General features: G+C 41.7%; 1 protein-coding gene across 9 annotated transcripts in view; it reads left to right on the forward strand.

Moving 5' to 3' along the window:
* The window catches only part of CUX1 (cut like homeobox 1), a 269,185-nt gene that overhangs the window by 100,562 nt on the left and 151,924 nt on the right, over positions 1-16,699 (forward strand). For all 9 annotated transcript variants that reach the window (XM_061470433.1, XM_061470425.1, XM_061470426.1 and 6 more), the window contains exon 3: positions 7,794-7,841. In XM_061470433.1, coding sequence (XP_061326417.1) covers positions 7,794-7,841 — 48 coding nt within the window. The remainder of the gene's footprint in view (positions 1-7,793; positions 7,842-16,699) is intronic.

The raw sequence follows: 16,699 nt of genomic DNA on the forward strand, positions 1-16,699 counted from the left end.
TGGCAAGAACAGCACACTTCAAAGATTCTGAAATATTTATTTGGCTAATCAAATGTTTTTTCATGACATCAGTAAGTAAGTTGGCTGAACTGGGATGTTACAGACTTGCAGTTTTTCCTACGACAGGGGTCGGTTGTGGCATATTTGGTGTCACCTGCAGCCTGCAGCATGGACTACAGGGTGTAACAAGAGAGCAGGACAAACTGTTAGCAGGAGGAAGAATCCCCACAGGTCCATTAGCCAGGATGTAACCTTTTAAAATAATGTTTGTTAAAAATGGTGCTTGATTTTCTGCATGTATTGGTGAACTTTTAAATAAGTCATCCTTTATTTTTCCTATTGGAATTTTAGTGACCAGGCTTTCATTTTGTTAGGATTAACTCCTTCCAAAGCTTTACTTGAATCATTTGTGTTTGAATTAATTTTTTTGTTTCCTAGCAACTCTAGTTTTTAACTTCTGAATTGTTTCTGTTCAGTATCTTTTCTAGCCAATGTTAACTTGCTGTTTTATAAATGACAGCATGGTTTTAACATGATTCTAAAAAGCATAGTTCACTATATTAGTTTGTATAGTTAAAAAAGTAATTTTATATATACCGTATGTGTATATATATATACATACATACATATATATGGGTGCAACAGTTCTTCTTTTGCACAGTTGATTTTTTAAACAGTTGTGAAGGTAACCAGTCTGTTTATACATTGCTGCATAGGCACAGAGTAAACTTCTTAGCTTTTTGTTTAGTTTAATATGGAAGAAGCTCTAAGAGGATTCCATTAAGACTCGCACAACTGAGTGATTTCATTGAAAGTAAAGTGCCAGTCCCAGGCTCAAGGCAACATGGCTAATAGGCACCTTCATAGATGCTCCATTTTCCTCATGGCTCCTCACCAGTGAAAGGCGCCATAGGACCAACCCCAAAAATGGTTCCTCACTCTAGATCTGTTAGAGCAAGTTCAGAGGAGGCCACAAAATGCTCCAAGACCTGGATCACTTCTGAGAGACAGGCTGAGAGAGTTGGTCCTGGGAAAGGAAGGGCTCTGGGGAGACCTTAGAGCAGCTGCTAGTGCCTAAAGGGGCCAACAAAAGAACTGGAGAGGGAATTCTTACAAGGTAACAGTGTGCAGGACAAGGGGGAATGGCTTTAAACTGACAGGATAGATTGAGATGAGCTCTTAGGCAGAAGCTCTTCCCTGTGAGGGTGCTGAGGGGCTGGCACAGGGTGCCCAGAGAAGCTGTGGCTGCCCCCTCCCTGGCAGTGTTGAGTGTCAGGTTGGACGGAACTTGGAGCAAGCTGCTCTAGTGGAAAGTGTCCCTGCTCAAGGCAGGGGATTGGAACTGGATGAGCTTTAAGGTCCCTTCCAGCCCAAACCATTCTGTGATCCCACGATGATACTATGACCCACAGGGTCTACAGAGTTTGGTACAAACTAGGGTGTTTCCACAAAGTCTTGAAACTAGTGTCTATGGCTGCAGTGAAGGCTCACTTCTGGGACTGCAAAATGGTCTGAGCTGGTTAAACAGCAAAAATTCAGTTTCTTTTTCAAGGAATCTCTTGTAATGTTTATTCTGTAGGCTGGTTCTGCCCCGCTTTGTAACCTTTCTGAAGTGCAAGCGTCTCCCCCTGAATTACAATGCATGTGGCTTTGCTTAATATTCCGCTTTAAGCTGAAGTCTGCTCTCACTAAATCAGCCTTTCACAAATGGAATATTTTTTCACTTCTTGCTGGGTGGGTCCGTACACTGAAAAATAGGTCAAGAACAGTAATCTAAATCTACTGCTAATAAATAATTAAAGTTAATGGAATTTGCACAAGATCTGTGAGCTGAAATACTTCAGAAAGTACTGTGGGGTACGTTTTGCTACTGTAAAGCAAGATTTTTTATTTATCGTTGTGCTGGGTTGAAACGTATCTATAAATGTAACTTAAGATTTATTTTTTGTTTGTACAGAGAAAACACTGGCATGTGAATGTATGAAAAATAACTAAAATATCACAGAAAATTGATAACATCGTGATTCACTCTTTAATGATCAGATTTCAAGTAAATACTTCAGCAGCCTTAAGCAATAAGAGGGTTTAGATCTCATTAAATCACAGTGTAAATTGAGCAAGAAATTGTTTGCTCATATGATTTAATTTGCCTTATATTTTAGGAATTAAATAAGTCATCTAAGCTACTGTATAATACCTGTTTGAACAACTATCTGGGATTTTAGTTTCATATCTTAGAGCAAAGCGAAGTGGAGCTTGCTGGAACTAATTAAACATAAAGACTTAAATGTATCCCATAGTACGCCTTCAATCACATGTGCCCGGGATCTCTGGTGGAAAAATTCCATCGTCTGGATTTTTCCACAATCATGACTGCAAAGAAGTAGTATTTAAAACTTGTGTATTGGTAGGTGAGCATCTGAGGGAGTGATCCCAACTTGTTCCAGTTCACCCATAGCAGGGTGAAGCATAGATGCTTGCTGGCTCTCTAATTAACCAGCAGAACTGCTTGCTACTAATTATAGTTAACTTGCTGATTTCTGTATTTCACAGTGACAGGTTGTGTCCTTGAAGTATATAATAATGAAACACACCTCGGAAGTATGCCGGCATTCTTCCCAAATCCTTCATGCCTGGCTGCTTTTTACCTCTCCCTGTTTCAGCTCTATTTATATGAAAGAGAAGCTCAACAGCATTATCCAGGCAATAGCTATGGGGGCAAGAAAATGTATGGAGCCCTGCCTGTGAGGGTACACAGATAAGCATCCTCCCAGCCACGAGAAAAAGTATCTGTCATACCAGCACATCACCTACCTCTTGATAGCAGGGCTGAAACCTGGCTGCTGGTTTTTGACATGAGTTCCTCTTGAGGCCGTGCTGTTTCTTCTTTCTACATTGATTTGAACTGACAGCTATCATCCTGCGCAGTCAATGGGTATTGGGGTTTGCTCTGGGTTGGGTTTTCTCTTTCTTTATTTTTAATTTTTGTAAGCCCTTACAAGAAAGTTTCTGGAGTCACGATGTGCAGCACTACCAATTCTGAGCACAGGGCCACTTGTTAGTTCCTGATTACGTGTGGGCTAACAAGGAAGGAGATGCGCAAGGGTAAGGTGGCAGGAAAGCTGTAGCATCTCACTGGTGATAAGTCAGCTCAAAAATAGGTTGTGACAGCTGAACTAATGATGTCACCAATGCTGATACAAGTGGGCTGCTTCTCATAATGATTTCTCTGCCAGACACAGTGACATTCACCAGCCAATGTGTGTCTCATGTAGGTGATATATAGAACAAATCATAGGAAATGTGGCGCAGGAGGCGTAGGATATAACATTTGCCCAGTTTTTGGTTTGTTTTATTTTACAAGAGCCCAATACTTCTGTAGATGATACAGGTGTATAGGTCAAGCTTAGCCTTGCTGGACCACTTTATCAAACCAGGGTCATAGGGCTCTTGTGACATTTAGAGATAAGCATTTTGGAGAAAATGAGATGGAGCAGTCTGCGAGGGGATCAGAAGGGGCTTGTGTAGCATCAGACCTCAAGTAAATTACAAATACAGCATTGGTAGCCTGACCATTGATATGTCCTTTGTACTGTACACAGTGTATTAAGATAGCAATGGATAAATAATGTCATTTAGTTGACAGAAAGATGCATTTGTTGCCCATGGTTTTACCATAGATTTATTCTCAGTTTATTTTCCATAGAGTTATTTTTAATGAGATTGGAAAGGGAGTTAAAAATTATTTGGATTCAGATTTCATTGTGTAGCTACTTGATCAAAATATAAACTCGTTTATACTCTTGTAAAGGGAAAATGCTATATTAGCTTTCAGCTTTCAGATTTGATTCAGATAATGATACAGCATCCTAATTCATAGTCTCTGCTTCAGATACTGAGTTTGTCTGTGATAGAGCCTTTTTCAGAAAACTGCTCTATCCTGATAAATCATCCAGAGAGAGAGAGAACATACACATTTAGATGGCATGGAAAAATAGGCTAATAATGTGATTGTATAGGAGTACTCAAGTATTTCAATGCATTTGTGTTGATAAATTATAATTTATTTTAATGTTCAGTTGCATCTACCCTTTTCAGCTGTTCTGCTTGATCCCAGTGATTTGCTAGCTGTATGCGAGTGCTGGAGTTGGATGCTTTTCCTGTTTTGATCACAGCCCAGGCAGTAAAGGCCACCACACATTAAACAGATAATAAATCATATGGTGTCCTTGCTAACCAGCAGTACAGATTCCCCCAGGTCTCAACTGAACATCCTTCTTTCTGTTCAGTTTAGTGCAAAGAAGGTAAAATTCTATTTGATGTTAGTGTAGTATTTTGGGTTTGATGAGGAATTTTTCCAACCTGCCAAAAATAAATCTCCCCAGCAGTTTCAGCTGGTGACTCCAGCATATGTATTCCTGACTCGTGTTTATTTTTACTTCCCTTTTGTTGTAAGCTGTCTAAAGTTTTGATGCTGTTTAGCCAAGAAAAGAATTATAAAAGCAGCCTATAAACTCCTTCCAAGGAGAGGAGGAAAAGAGGGGAGAAAACAAAAAATGGTCTGAAGAAGGTGTTTATGCTTTTTGTTACGGTGTGTGCCATTTATCTACTTTACCTCATGATGTATTTAGTTGCACTTAAAATACTGAGGCAAGTTCCTTGCAGTTTCTGTTCCTATGTGGTTTGCTCTGTGAAGGTAATGGAAGTGGGATGCTCTGTCTCTATTGTGTAGCTGCAACAAATGTCAAGTTATTGCTAAGATTTCAAGTTGTCAAAACATTTTACCCAGTTAAACTGTGCTCTTATGATCAGCATTTCCCAGGATTGCCCCAGATTGATCACAGTGGTATAACCAAGGACTTGGCAGTGGGACTGAATCATTTTGAGCTGCATTCTCCTCTATCGTGAAGTGTTTTAAAAACAGTTTTACCAACAACAAAAGCTGCTGTCTAAATCAAGCACATCATGTTTTCCCATTATGGCATGGATTTTGCTTGGTAACGTTTTGATTGCTGGGATGAGTATTTAGCATCCTGAATTTGCTAAGTGGAGGATGTGTGGGATTCAGATTTAGTGCTTGAAAGCTTTTCTCCCTTTTTGACAGCTTGACCAACTGTTTGCTTGGCTTTGGGATGCCCCTTTTATTCCTTTTTTTCCCCCTCTGTTTCCCTCTTCTCTCTGCTATAAACAACCAGCAACATCTCTCATGACTCAACATATGAAGCAAGTCCTGCCATAGTTTATGTCATGAAATAAAAAGTGCTGCAAATCCTGTCTATCAAAAGTTAGTACATATCAATAGCAGGCTCTTGCCTAGAGCTTGCCATGCACACAGAGGAGCAGGGTTTGGGTCCTCCTGCCACCAGAGCTGACCAGGCTTCATTTACTGAATGCCATGGCAGTGCTTTGTCATCTCCCAAGGTACCAACGGCGATTCCTGATGCTTAGGCAGTGGGAATAACACCCTGCTCTTGAGAGCAGTGCAAGTGAAAGAGCTGGGGCTGGTCTGGAATTAGATCTCTTCTATTTTTGCTTTCAGTTTTGACATCAGTTTGCTGACTGGTGCCAAACTAGTTGATAAATTCAGAGGCAATACCAGGGACAGGAAGCCCTAAAGCTGATGATTTTTATTTCAAGTAATGTTGCTTTGCTTGGATGGTATAATTTTTCCTGATTTTATAAAGGGTGCCGTATACTGACTGTAAATGTAATACCTCTGTAATTTCACTGCGTTAAAACCTACCATGCTAGATTTAGGCCCTGAATGGGGGCATTTATTTTGCCATCGACAGTTAATGTCATGCTACTTTCTTCAAGCCATCGGCAGTTAAAGTAATGCTACTTTCTTCAATGTCATCGTCATCATGTTACAAAGAAAAACGTATTATAAACTTGCACAGCCCTCTGGTCTCCCAGAGGAGTTGGAAAGTGAGGAAAAGATGTTTAACCTGCCAGTTTGCTTTGATAGAGGTGTTATTTGTAGATGTTTGTGATATACAAGGATAGTATCTAACCTTTATTCTGTCCTAAAACAACAGAAAATATCAGGAAACATGTGAGTGATTTGATTTAGTCTAAGAAGAGAAGTGTTTGGTTTGGTGCCCAAGAGGGAGCTTACAAAGCTGCAACATTATCCTTAACTTGATAGGGATTAGCTGTATGTTAGTGCAGTAACCATGTAAGAAGTGAGATTTGGCTGATCATTTGTCCTTGATAGCTTCATTTGTGTTTGGCCCCCTAAGCCATTTTTCAGGGAGTGGAAGAACTACTGATACTCCAACTCTCTGCATGACTTGTCATTTAAATGACAAAAATCACATCTTTCAAAAGCCTACTTTTCTTTCAGGAAAATCAGATTAAATCCAGGGTTTAGGGTGTTTTGGTGAGTGGTTTAATGTCCAATATGCTGCATGACTCTAGATGTAAAAGTAAGTGCATTGGAAAGGAGAATTTCCCAACATTTTAAAGTCACCTTTTCTGAAAGGCCTAAGGCTTTAATAGACCCTTTTTATATTGAGAAAATACTTTGTGGACTTCTTTAAGACCTCTTGCCAGAGGTTCAGGATAGCTGAGGGGCTGTGGCCATTGTGAAGAGAGGAAGATTTCAAGGTTTCTTAAGCAGTTTGTGAGTGTCCCACTTACAAGCTGTATTTTTAGAGCATCATAGGCCTCTTGGAGGGAACATCCAGAGGCTTACTAGATCTCACCTGGCCCTAAAAATAGATCCTCAGCACCCACAGTAGGTCTGGTCAGCTGTGCCTTGGAAATCTCCAAGGATGGGAAATTCACCTTCCTCCTGGGTAAACCCCCATCAGTGCTGCCCACCTGAATGATGCAGCATCATGTTACTGGTTTATACCTCTTAGAGATTTATTTCTAGCTGTAAATACGGTGAAGTTGCTGCTTGTGCATCAGTGTAATACCACAGCAAAACCAGGAGTCCAGCTTCTGGGCTGTGCTCTAATAATAGTGTTCTCTGCAAAGTGACAGGATTCTATTCTTCAGGCATGCAAATAATGAGAATTCTGAGATTTTAAAATGAATTAGACCCAAACCAGCTTAAAAGTGGAGTCACAGAGAAATTTATGCAAGATAGATGTAACTTTGTTGTCCTAAATTAACTTGGTTGCTAAGTAAAAATATGCTATAAACTTTGAGTGATTCTGTGGGCAGTATTTTCATGAATTTTGTAGCACTGTGTTGTAATTGGGAAGAAGAAATTTTGAGTTTTACAGAAACCAACAAATAAATAGATGACTAATAAAAAGAAGCCAACTATCTTCTTCAGTGTTTCTGTCTCCAGGTCTCTGATGGCTAAAGTTGGAGCACTCTTGAGAAAATCATTAATAAAATAGACCATTTACAGAACAGCAACACTCTAAGTTGAAATGATGCTCCAGAGTCCTCTTCCTTTAAGCCTAGCTTCCATTTGTGGAAATTTCTCTGGCATAAGTTCAGAGGTGTAGCTGCTGTTTAGGTAGATAGAGGCATTTACTTCTAATCGCATTAGTGTTTCAGCTGAATTACGAGATTGAAGGCGTTCAGTGCTTACCCAACATCACTGCAGGTTTGTTAATTAATGCTGTTTGCAACAGATACAGGTATATGTCAAACTGGAAATGCAGACTTGTTCCAAATGAATCCTAGATATATTTCTATTTTAATGAAAGCTTCCATAAAATGTGATCAGGATTTAAGTAGCCTTTCAGAACTGAAAATGGTGTGAGGGAAAACTTGACAATGACTTGTCCTTCCAAATTTTTCTGATGAAATATCTTGCTTTTGTCTTCCAGGACCTGCGCAAACAGGTAGCTCCATTACTGAAGAGTTTCCAGGGAGAGGTAAGAGCTTATGCTTCTCATGGTGCCTTTGATACTGCTTTACCTGAGTGCATTGTGCTGGCAGTCTTTCAGCACAGCCGAGTGGGTGCAGAGAACACTGCTGGGGTTCAGCTCTTGGGCATGGTACTGTGAGCAGGGTCTGTGCACAACAAGCTAAACTGGTCAAATCACTTTGCATCCAACATACCTGAGCATAAACTTACCATTGCAGTGACTCAGGCACGTGCCAGTTCATGGTGTCTCAGTAACATGGTTGGAACACTCAGTGCAATGTAATGTACATATAAAAATATGAAGATAGTACAAACAGTTTTCAGCGTAAACCTTTTCAGCTGTAAATTGCTGTATTCTAGGGGGCTTGATGGAAAACCTGAAGTTGGCAGGTGTTTGTTGGGAAAGCAACAGAAAACATTAACAGCTCTGGTGCTGGCTCTTACTTCACACACCACCACTCCACTAAGAAACACTTGATGAGAGCGATCCCAAGTTTAAAAACCAACTGTTGTTACTTTGAAGAACTTCTCTAGGAAAAGGCAGCTGGGCCATTACAGGATTTTACATTTCATCTGTGGGCAGCACTGAAGTGCTCACTTCACGTGAGTGCTTCAGCCAGATGGGAGCTGTTGTGTTGCCTCTAGGAAAATGTGCTGTATGAAGTTTGCAAATCATGTCTTCTTACAAAGACCACTGCCTGCGTGGGGTGGTAGATTGAGGTTTTAGCTTACACTCTGCTACACGTTGTAGAGCTCTGTTCCTAAAGTTAGCTGTGTTGAAGCTGCAACGCCTTTTACTTTCTCAATCTATAAGCTGTTGGCTGTCCTTACATTGTTGCAGTTCCCCTCAGAGCACAGAGAACTTCAGGAGCGTGTTTTCAGAGGTCTGCATAAGTAATGAAGTGCACAACTCCTGTTAATTGTAATGACAGTTGGATTTCTAGTTGCTTGTACATCCTGCTAAATATGCATCACAAACAGGCAATAATTCCTCACCTTAAAAGCAGTATATATTTTTTTTTTATTTTATAACCCAATTTCCCAAGTACTACTAGAAATAAATAAATAAACAGGACAACTTGCTCCTTGATATATCTAATGGTAATTTGTGAGAACAAAGAATGACTTGTGTGAGTCTGTTTGCCAGTGGAAATTTACACTTCAGAATTGCTCCAAGTGGATTGCAGGGCTCTTAAAACCTTTCCACTTTCATTTCAAGCTTGCAATGCACTGACTGAAAAGTGTATATGTGCTTTCAGCACTGCTCTTTAATGACAGGAATGCCTGAGAATCAAGTAAGAATCATAAATCCCAATTTGCCTACAGCAAAGGAAGATTCTCCCGTTCGATTAGCTCACTCACTGTTAACCTTGGTCTGGCTCCTACACCCTCCTCCTCCTCTTCGGTTTTGCTTCACTAATGTAAAGGTGAAGTTTATGTTGGAGAGCGAGTGTCCTCAAGGAGCAGTAGGGAATGCTGTAGGAGTGCTCTGGTTCACACCTAGGTGGGCATTGTGAATGGTACCACTGAACTTTGGAGCACCATCTTATTCTCACTGGCTGCTTATATGGAAGCTGGGAAAAAGGGTTCTTGCATGATGCAGCTTCTCTGTTTACCATGAGGGAGAGTCTCCACCACATTTTTCCCTTCGAATCCTATCTCCACCCCTACTGCTATTGCCCCATCATTTCTTGATCTGTAATGACAGAACTAAGCAGGTGCTATTTGCATGTCCAAGTAATAATACATTACGATTCTGCCTCAGAAGGGAAACAGATCTCATGTGGGATGACTGTTCCCACATGAAAGAGCTCTGGGCACTAGGGAGGGCCAGAAGATCAGAAAAGACAGACAGGTCCCTAACTAGCAAAGGTGTTTAAGTAGCTTTACTATGGATGTTGCTATGTTCTTGCTGCCTAAGGCCTGGCTCCCCGTCTCCTGCCTTGCCTCAGCACTTTTGTTAAACAGCCCGGAGAAGAGAAGGCTGTGTGGAGACCTCATAGCAGCCTTCCAGTATCTGAGAGGAGGCTATAGGGATGCTGGGGAGGGACTATTCATTAGGGACTGTACTGACAGGACAAGGGGTAACGGGTTAAAACTTAAACAGGGGAAGTTTAGATTGGATATAAGGAAGAAATTCTTCACTGTCAGGGTGGTGAGGCACTGGAATGGGTTGCCCATGAAAGTTGTGAATGCTCTGTCCCTTGCAGTGTTCAAGGCCAGGTTGGACAGAGCCTTGGGTGACATGGTTTAGTATGAGATGTCCCTGACCATGGCAGGGGGGTTGGAACTAGATGATCTTAAGGTCCTTTCCAGGCTGAACTGTTCTATGATTCTATGATCCCACGGTGAGCACAAAGTTTTCTTTCCCCCAACTTTTTTGCTGGCTTAGTTTTTTGCCAGGTTGGTTCACTGAAGCAGCTCACTGCAGGCACCCACTGGACAGGGAAGAGGCCAGGAAGAGTAAATCCAAGGGCAGGAGGAGTGCAAATGTGTCAGCCTAGGATGACTTAAACTGCCCTTGAACTGTACCCTCGGTGCGCCTGACATGCCTTGGAGAGAGGTTAACTTAAGCTCACACATTTAGATACCCTCCCAAGCATGCTTTATGGGACATCTGCTTGTAAACCTGTGGGCAGTTGACTTTTTACAGTAAATCCACAGGTCACTTGAGCCAATTTTTTTTCTTTCCAGGATATTGATACTTCTCCTCCCTCTCCTCCCCATCTTCCTTTTGTATAATATGAATTTATCAGTAAGTCTGCCCAAACCACAACATTCTGTATTCCACAGATACGTCTTGTCCATTCAGCTGAAAACGGTTCCAGCTATCAAATACTCAGTTTCCATTAGTAGTTGGAGATAACTTTTTTTGTATAGATGTCAGTGCTTTAAGTAACCGGGTTTTTTTATGATGACAGTTAAAGAAAAAGCATTATGAAATGGGTTTTAGCATTCTACAAATTTTAAAATGCATTTCTAGTTCAACATGAAACACTGTTCATCACTGTAGTATGATTTTATTACAGTACTTTTTCCTTATTTAGCATTTTAATGGAAATTTGAATGCAGGCTTGAGGGTTTTTTAGTTGACAGAATGTTGTGTCTGATTGACAGCTTTATTCTTCTGATTTTGGGGGATAACTTTTTAGCTTTCCTGGAAGATTTAAGGTCTGGATGGTGTAAATAGGCTGTTGTAAGGAAGACAAAAGTCATTTAATTTAAGAGGTGTAAAATCCTTGGTGTTTCCATCTTAAATCTCTGTGTGTGTGTCCCCTTTTATTTTTTCTTACCATTAATGTGAGGATGCAACTTGCTGAGCTAAATACAGGACAGAATCACAACAGGCTAAAGAGTTCTGTCAGTCAGGCCTCGAATGATTGGCAAGGCACTCCTTCAAGCAGCCATCTGAATAAGCTGTGTTCCTGCAGGTCATTGTGCCTTACCTTATTTATATCAGTGGATGGATATTTGTGCATGAAATCCTAAAACTAAAGAAAGAAGTTGTGTTCTTGGGCTATGTTTAGAGAACTTTTAATTTACAGAACTGAAGTTGCGGTATGGAAATCTAATGTTGGAATCTGTATTTGTGAAGTCATCAAATAGATATTTTAAGGCTGGGAAAGGATTTCCTGAGGTCATTAGCATTCTTTTCATGTGGCATAACAGTACTGTCCAACAGTAATGCAGTAATCCCTCATTTGGAGAACCCTTTAAGGCACATACTCCAAACCAATGCGCTGGACTTCATGTCTGTGAAAACCATTTCTCATATTCTTCTCACAGAGCAAGTACTTTTAAGGGTATTGCCGTTCTGATGAGCCCACTCTGGCTCCCCACTTAGCTGAATTCCACTTTAAACTATTAATTTGGTCAGTAGAGTAATTGAATAATTTTCGATATGCAAACATCAGAAGCTGAAAATCAGTTTGGTGTGCTGGAACTGCTAATCGTGCCTCTGAAGGAGTGCTCTAATTGTGTGCCTGAACAACTTCAGAACTACTTTTCTTCTCTGTTTTGAAGGAGTATTCCTGAGCTGCTATTTTTTTTTTTTTTACCCCCTTTAATTTCCTTATGTTAAATTTACAAACCTAATTAATACAATTTCTTTCCTGTAGGTTCACTCCATGATGGCTCAATTAGAGTAGCAGTAGAACTGTGGTTCAATATTCAGGCCAGCTTCATAATTGAAAACACATTTTCTTCTCAAAAGCTGCAGCTGGTTTGGTTCTGCTCATGCAGAAAAGGATATAACCTTGCATAACATAGGAAATGAACGGTTGAGAGAGAAGCCAAATTCAATTTCAGTCAGATATTTTGAGGATAAGTCCATGATCTATGGAAGCAAGGGAATGAAAAGTGTGTGTATGTGGAAAGCAGCGTATTCAGCACTCTATTAATCACGGCTAGCCTGGGTGCTGTTGTGTGCTGTTGCGTTAGCACTGATTCTAGTACAGAGGCTGGAGAGCAGCCAAGCACTCCAGAAGTTAACCTCTTAAAGACCCTGAGCTGCTTTCTGTTGAATAAATGTAATTTTGTGGTCAGAAATAAATGCTTGTGATGTAGCAGGAGCTTTGAAAACAACAGCGTGGCAAAGCTACTACAAATTGCTCTGTGTTGGGGAAGTCAACAGCATACATCAAAATTCAGCACTCACGTCACGCTGATTTAGGCCCAGAGCTTTCCTGCTTTCAAAGCACTCCGTGTAACAAAATGGGGTAAATCTTAACATTTTGGGCGGGTAATTGGTTTGTTTTCACATCCACTCCATGGGGTGTGGGTGCTGGGTGATTTCCTTCATGTAACAGGAGCATGGGGATGGTTTTATGCTTCACCTCGGATCTGTTTCCCAGCGCTAGCAGGGAAGGGAGAGGCACACCGTGTGTTTCTGGGGCAGCAGCAGCTCCACAGTGTTTCATTCCTTTGTTTACAGAAGTGTATAAATGATTATTTATTTCATTTTGGCTGGCTTGATTGCAGTTTAAACAACATCTTTCCAGAGGAAGGTGATTTAAATATGCTTCAGCGTCTCGAAGGCAGATGCACTCTCCCTGGTGAGCATGTGGGATGTCTGCTGCTGGCAGTGGGCTGCAGGGTCAAAAACATCCCTAAGAGAAGAGACACTCAACTAATGGATGGAGAGCACTGTAGAAACTCAAATGCAGCCAGCCTCTCCTATATGTTCCTCTTTCTCCTTCCCATATTGCTACCTTCCTGGGACAAATCAGCTATTGGGGTAACGGGCAAGGACCCAAGCCCGACATATAAACCACCGGAAGCAAGGAATAGGTACCATGCACCTTTGCAAAGCTCTTGCAGGTTCATTTCCATCCCATCCGGTGTGCAAGCAAGTTGTACTGAGACAACACTTACTACTAGGGTAACTTTGGGGAGGATCAGCCCAAATCCTCTTATTTTTATATAATTGACAAAGTGCTGAAATTCCTGTTGGCAGCTGGTGGGCTGTCTATATTAAGGCCCGTTATGCCGCTGCCACGCATTTGGGTGAAATGATAACAGTGGTGGGAAACTATGTATGCAAAATTGAGACAGGCAGCACTGTTTCAGTTCACAGTGTCAGGAGTAGCTTCTCATCCTTTTAAAAAAAGAGCTTGAAGTGTGCTGGAAGGAATGGGGATGGGAGGGCTGTTCCGGGCGCGGTATTCTGCAGAGTGTCATTAAAATCCAGTCCCTGTTTCCCCAAATACAGAATTATCTCTGTATTTATTACAGAATTACTATGAGGCTCTATACAAGCCATTGTCTGGTCTTGCTTTGCTATGGTAGAAAAGCAGGAGGGTAAGGTCAGTATGAAATATTAGTGAAAGGTTACATTTTGGTATTCATGCGCAGGTGGGTTTTGCACAAAGACACTCAGTGAGCTCATTCTCACAAGGATTCTTCTGCCCTAATTTTTAAAAATACATAAACAGAAGTGTGGATCATCTATAAGGAGAAAAGTGATTGTGGGTTCTAGGTCACTGTTCACAGAGGCAGGAAGAGAAGCTGATGGGCAGGTGAAAGCACCCACTCACTTTACTGTGTAGCTGATTCTCCTGCTGGGAAGCTGGAAGGGATGGAAGCTGGAGGTGATGGATAGGACAGGCTGCTCTTCCCAGGCACTGCTTTCTTTCCTTCCTCCCCTGCCCCACTTTGGCACAGCAAGCCGTGGAGATGCTGCGAGGGCTGGAGCAGCTCTGCTCTGGAGCCAGGCTGAGAGAGCTGGGCTGGTTCAGCCTGGAGAAGAGAAGGCTCCAGGGAGACCTTAGAGCAGTTTCCAGTGCCTAAAGGGGCTACAAGAAACCTGGAGAGAGGCTTTGGACCAAGGGCCTGTTGGGGCAGGACAAGGGGAATGGCTGTAAATAGAGAGGGAAGATTTAGATTAGATATTATGAAGAAGTTTCTCCCTTTGAGGGTGGTGAGGCGCTGCCACAGGGTGCCCAGAGAAGCTGTGGCTGCCCCATCCCTGGCAGTGTTTAAGGCCAGGTTGGATGGGGCTTGGAGCAACCTGCTCTAGTGGAAGGTCCCCTCCAACCCAAACCATTCTGGGATTCTGATACGTTAACAAAGTTAATACACTTTCACACTATAAAGGCTGGTTGATAAAATAGTTAAGGAAAGGAATTTTCATAACATCTGGCACTTTTACCCTCCTTTTGCCATCTGTGTTTTGCTGCTCTGGTTTCATGCCTTACCCCCAACCCATGCTAGTGTGGGACTGCTGCTGGAAAGGTTCCTTGCCCCAGTGCTGGCTGCCCACCTCCTCCCTCATGCTAGTCTAGCAAGTGCACAGGATGAGTCAGTTCAGTTTGCTAGCACGATGGAAAATAAATTCTTTCTCTCCTTCGTTGCTTAGGTTTTCCATCGAGTCAGTGAGCTGAATCATGCTACAATAGTGTGATTTCTAGGTCTGATGCAAGAGGAGCCGGAGCCTGTGGCCTGAGGCAGGAGGAGAGAGCAGGGCTGCTCCGTTTGGTGGATGGATAAGGAGTTCAGTGAGAGCAGGAATTGAGAAACTCTGCTCAGAAGTGCCAGAGGGGTGTGAGGAGGGAGATCTGGGGGTTATCAAAGGATCCAGGAGAGGTTCAGCAGTGACGGTAGACTCGCTGTCGCAGTGATCTGAAGGCAGGGTGGCAAATAGTAAAAGCTATTTAAACAAACCTGTCAGTCTGCTGTCAATATCTTGAGGCACATGTTGGGCTGGGCTGTTTTACTGGGAAGGAAGATCAAAGATTGGAAAAGCAACAAGAAGCCGTCCTGTGAGAACGAGGGAGCCGAGCTTTCCTCAGGGGATGGCAGCCTTGTTTGTCTGGGAAAATCAGGATTTATCTGGGCATGAAAGGAAGAGAAGGTTTCGAGGGTTCAAGGTTGCAGCTGTTTCACAGTGGAGGGAAGCAGAATTGAAAAGCTGAAGGATTTGTGTCCTTCTTAAAGCTTTCTTCTCAACTTGAGGTTAAACCAACAAGTTGGTGAGGCAGGCATGCTCTTCCCAAGCTCTTCCCTAGTAGCATCCCTATGCAGCTTTGTTAAACAGATTGGTATCATACCCACTGTGAAGTCCTTATTTTTATTAAAGAATTTATAGCAAGCTAAAATACACACCATATGCTCTAAGCAGCTGCACAGGAATAATTTCTTTCTAATTTTGCTTAAAAAAAGTCGTCCAATTGTGGCAGTTTTAAAAAATAGTATTTTTACTTTTGTCAACTGCAAAATAAATTAACCAGGATAGTGAATGATATATTTTTATTAACTTGTAAAGTTATAATGTTATCTTTTTTATTTGTTTATTAATAAAGCTACCTATTGGCATTAAGGAAGGGAAATCAAACTAACTACATGCATACCCTGAGTGCTTCCTAATCCCCACACCCAAGCATGTTGTAGAGCTGTTGGTGCAGCACCTCAGCAACTGATGGACTGTTTTATAGGGAAGAGCAACCAAACCCTATTGTCATGGCTTCAAAGGAAGACTGATGCCATTGCACGGCGTTAATAAAGCTGGCTGTAACCCCGTTTGATTCCAAGGCAGCTATTCAAGAATACAGCAGGGCTTAAAATAATGGCACGTTAACTCGTTGTTAGTGTGCTCCTGCTTCTCCCTTTGTTTAAGCTGTTTCTTAGAATTCTCAGTGGCGTTTTGGTAGCTCCAAGTAATTGGAGAGAAATGGAAAACTTTGTGATGCAAAACAATGCAATAAAAGAAGTGTGAGGGAGCTTTGTGAATGAAGGGGGGGTATCATTAAGGCATCTATTTATTAAAAATCAGAACAGAAAAAATGAGCTGAAGTAATTTATTTTTATTCAATTAACCTAGTTGCAGATTGGGTGTACAGGACAGTAGAAGACTAATCTTTCACATTAAGGTGGCCTAATGAGAGTGAGAATTACAACTGGAGAACAGTGAAGATAAGTAGAAGACTTATCTTCATTATTAATATTTATCATAGTTGTGTGAATGCTTGTGTCTGAGACACTGGATATGCAGTTGTACTGCAGGTAAATCATCAATACTTCACTAGTGCCATACAAACACAGAGCACAATGAGATCCCTGCGCTTTAGTGAAGGGATCTCATTTGGGATGCCAAGTTACCTAAATTCATAAGAAGAACACAACAGCTGAATGACCCAGGTTGGTCTGTCAGGAGCAACACATCATGGCCATGCGCTAGTCTTGTGGTCTGCAAATGTGTTAATGTGCTGGTATCTGTAAGTTCAGAGAGTTTAAGTGTCAGTGCAGTGTACCAGCATCTGGCAGCCCCAGCTTCCCAGCAAAGAGCTTTGTCTTCCTGTTCCATCTTTAAATTCAGAAACACAACTGTGCAGCCTTCTGTGTAACTGCATTCATTGAGACAATTCTGTG

The sequence above is a fragment of the Pezoporus flaviventris genome, unplaced genomic scaffold, assembly GCF_033815535.1.
Source record: "Pezoporus flaviventris isolate CSIRO_AGI_PZ_B2104156 unplaced genomic scaffold, CSIRO_AGI_Pfla_v1 ptg000063l, whole genome shotgun sequence".
NCBI classification, from domain to species: Eukaryota; Metazoa; Chordata; class Aves; order Psittaciformes; family Psittacidae; genus Pezoporus; species Pezoporus flaviventris.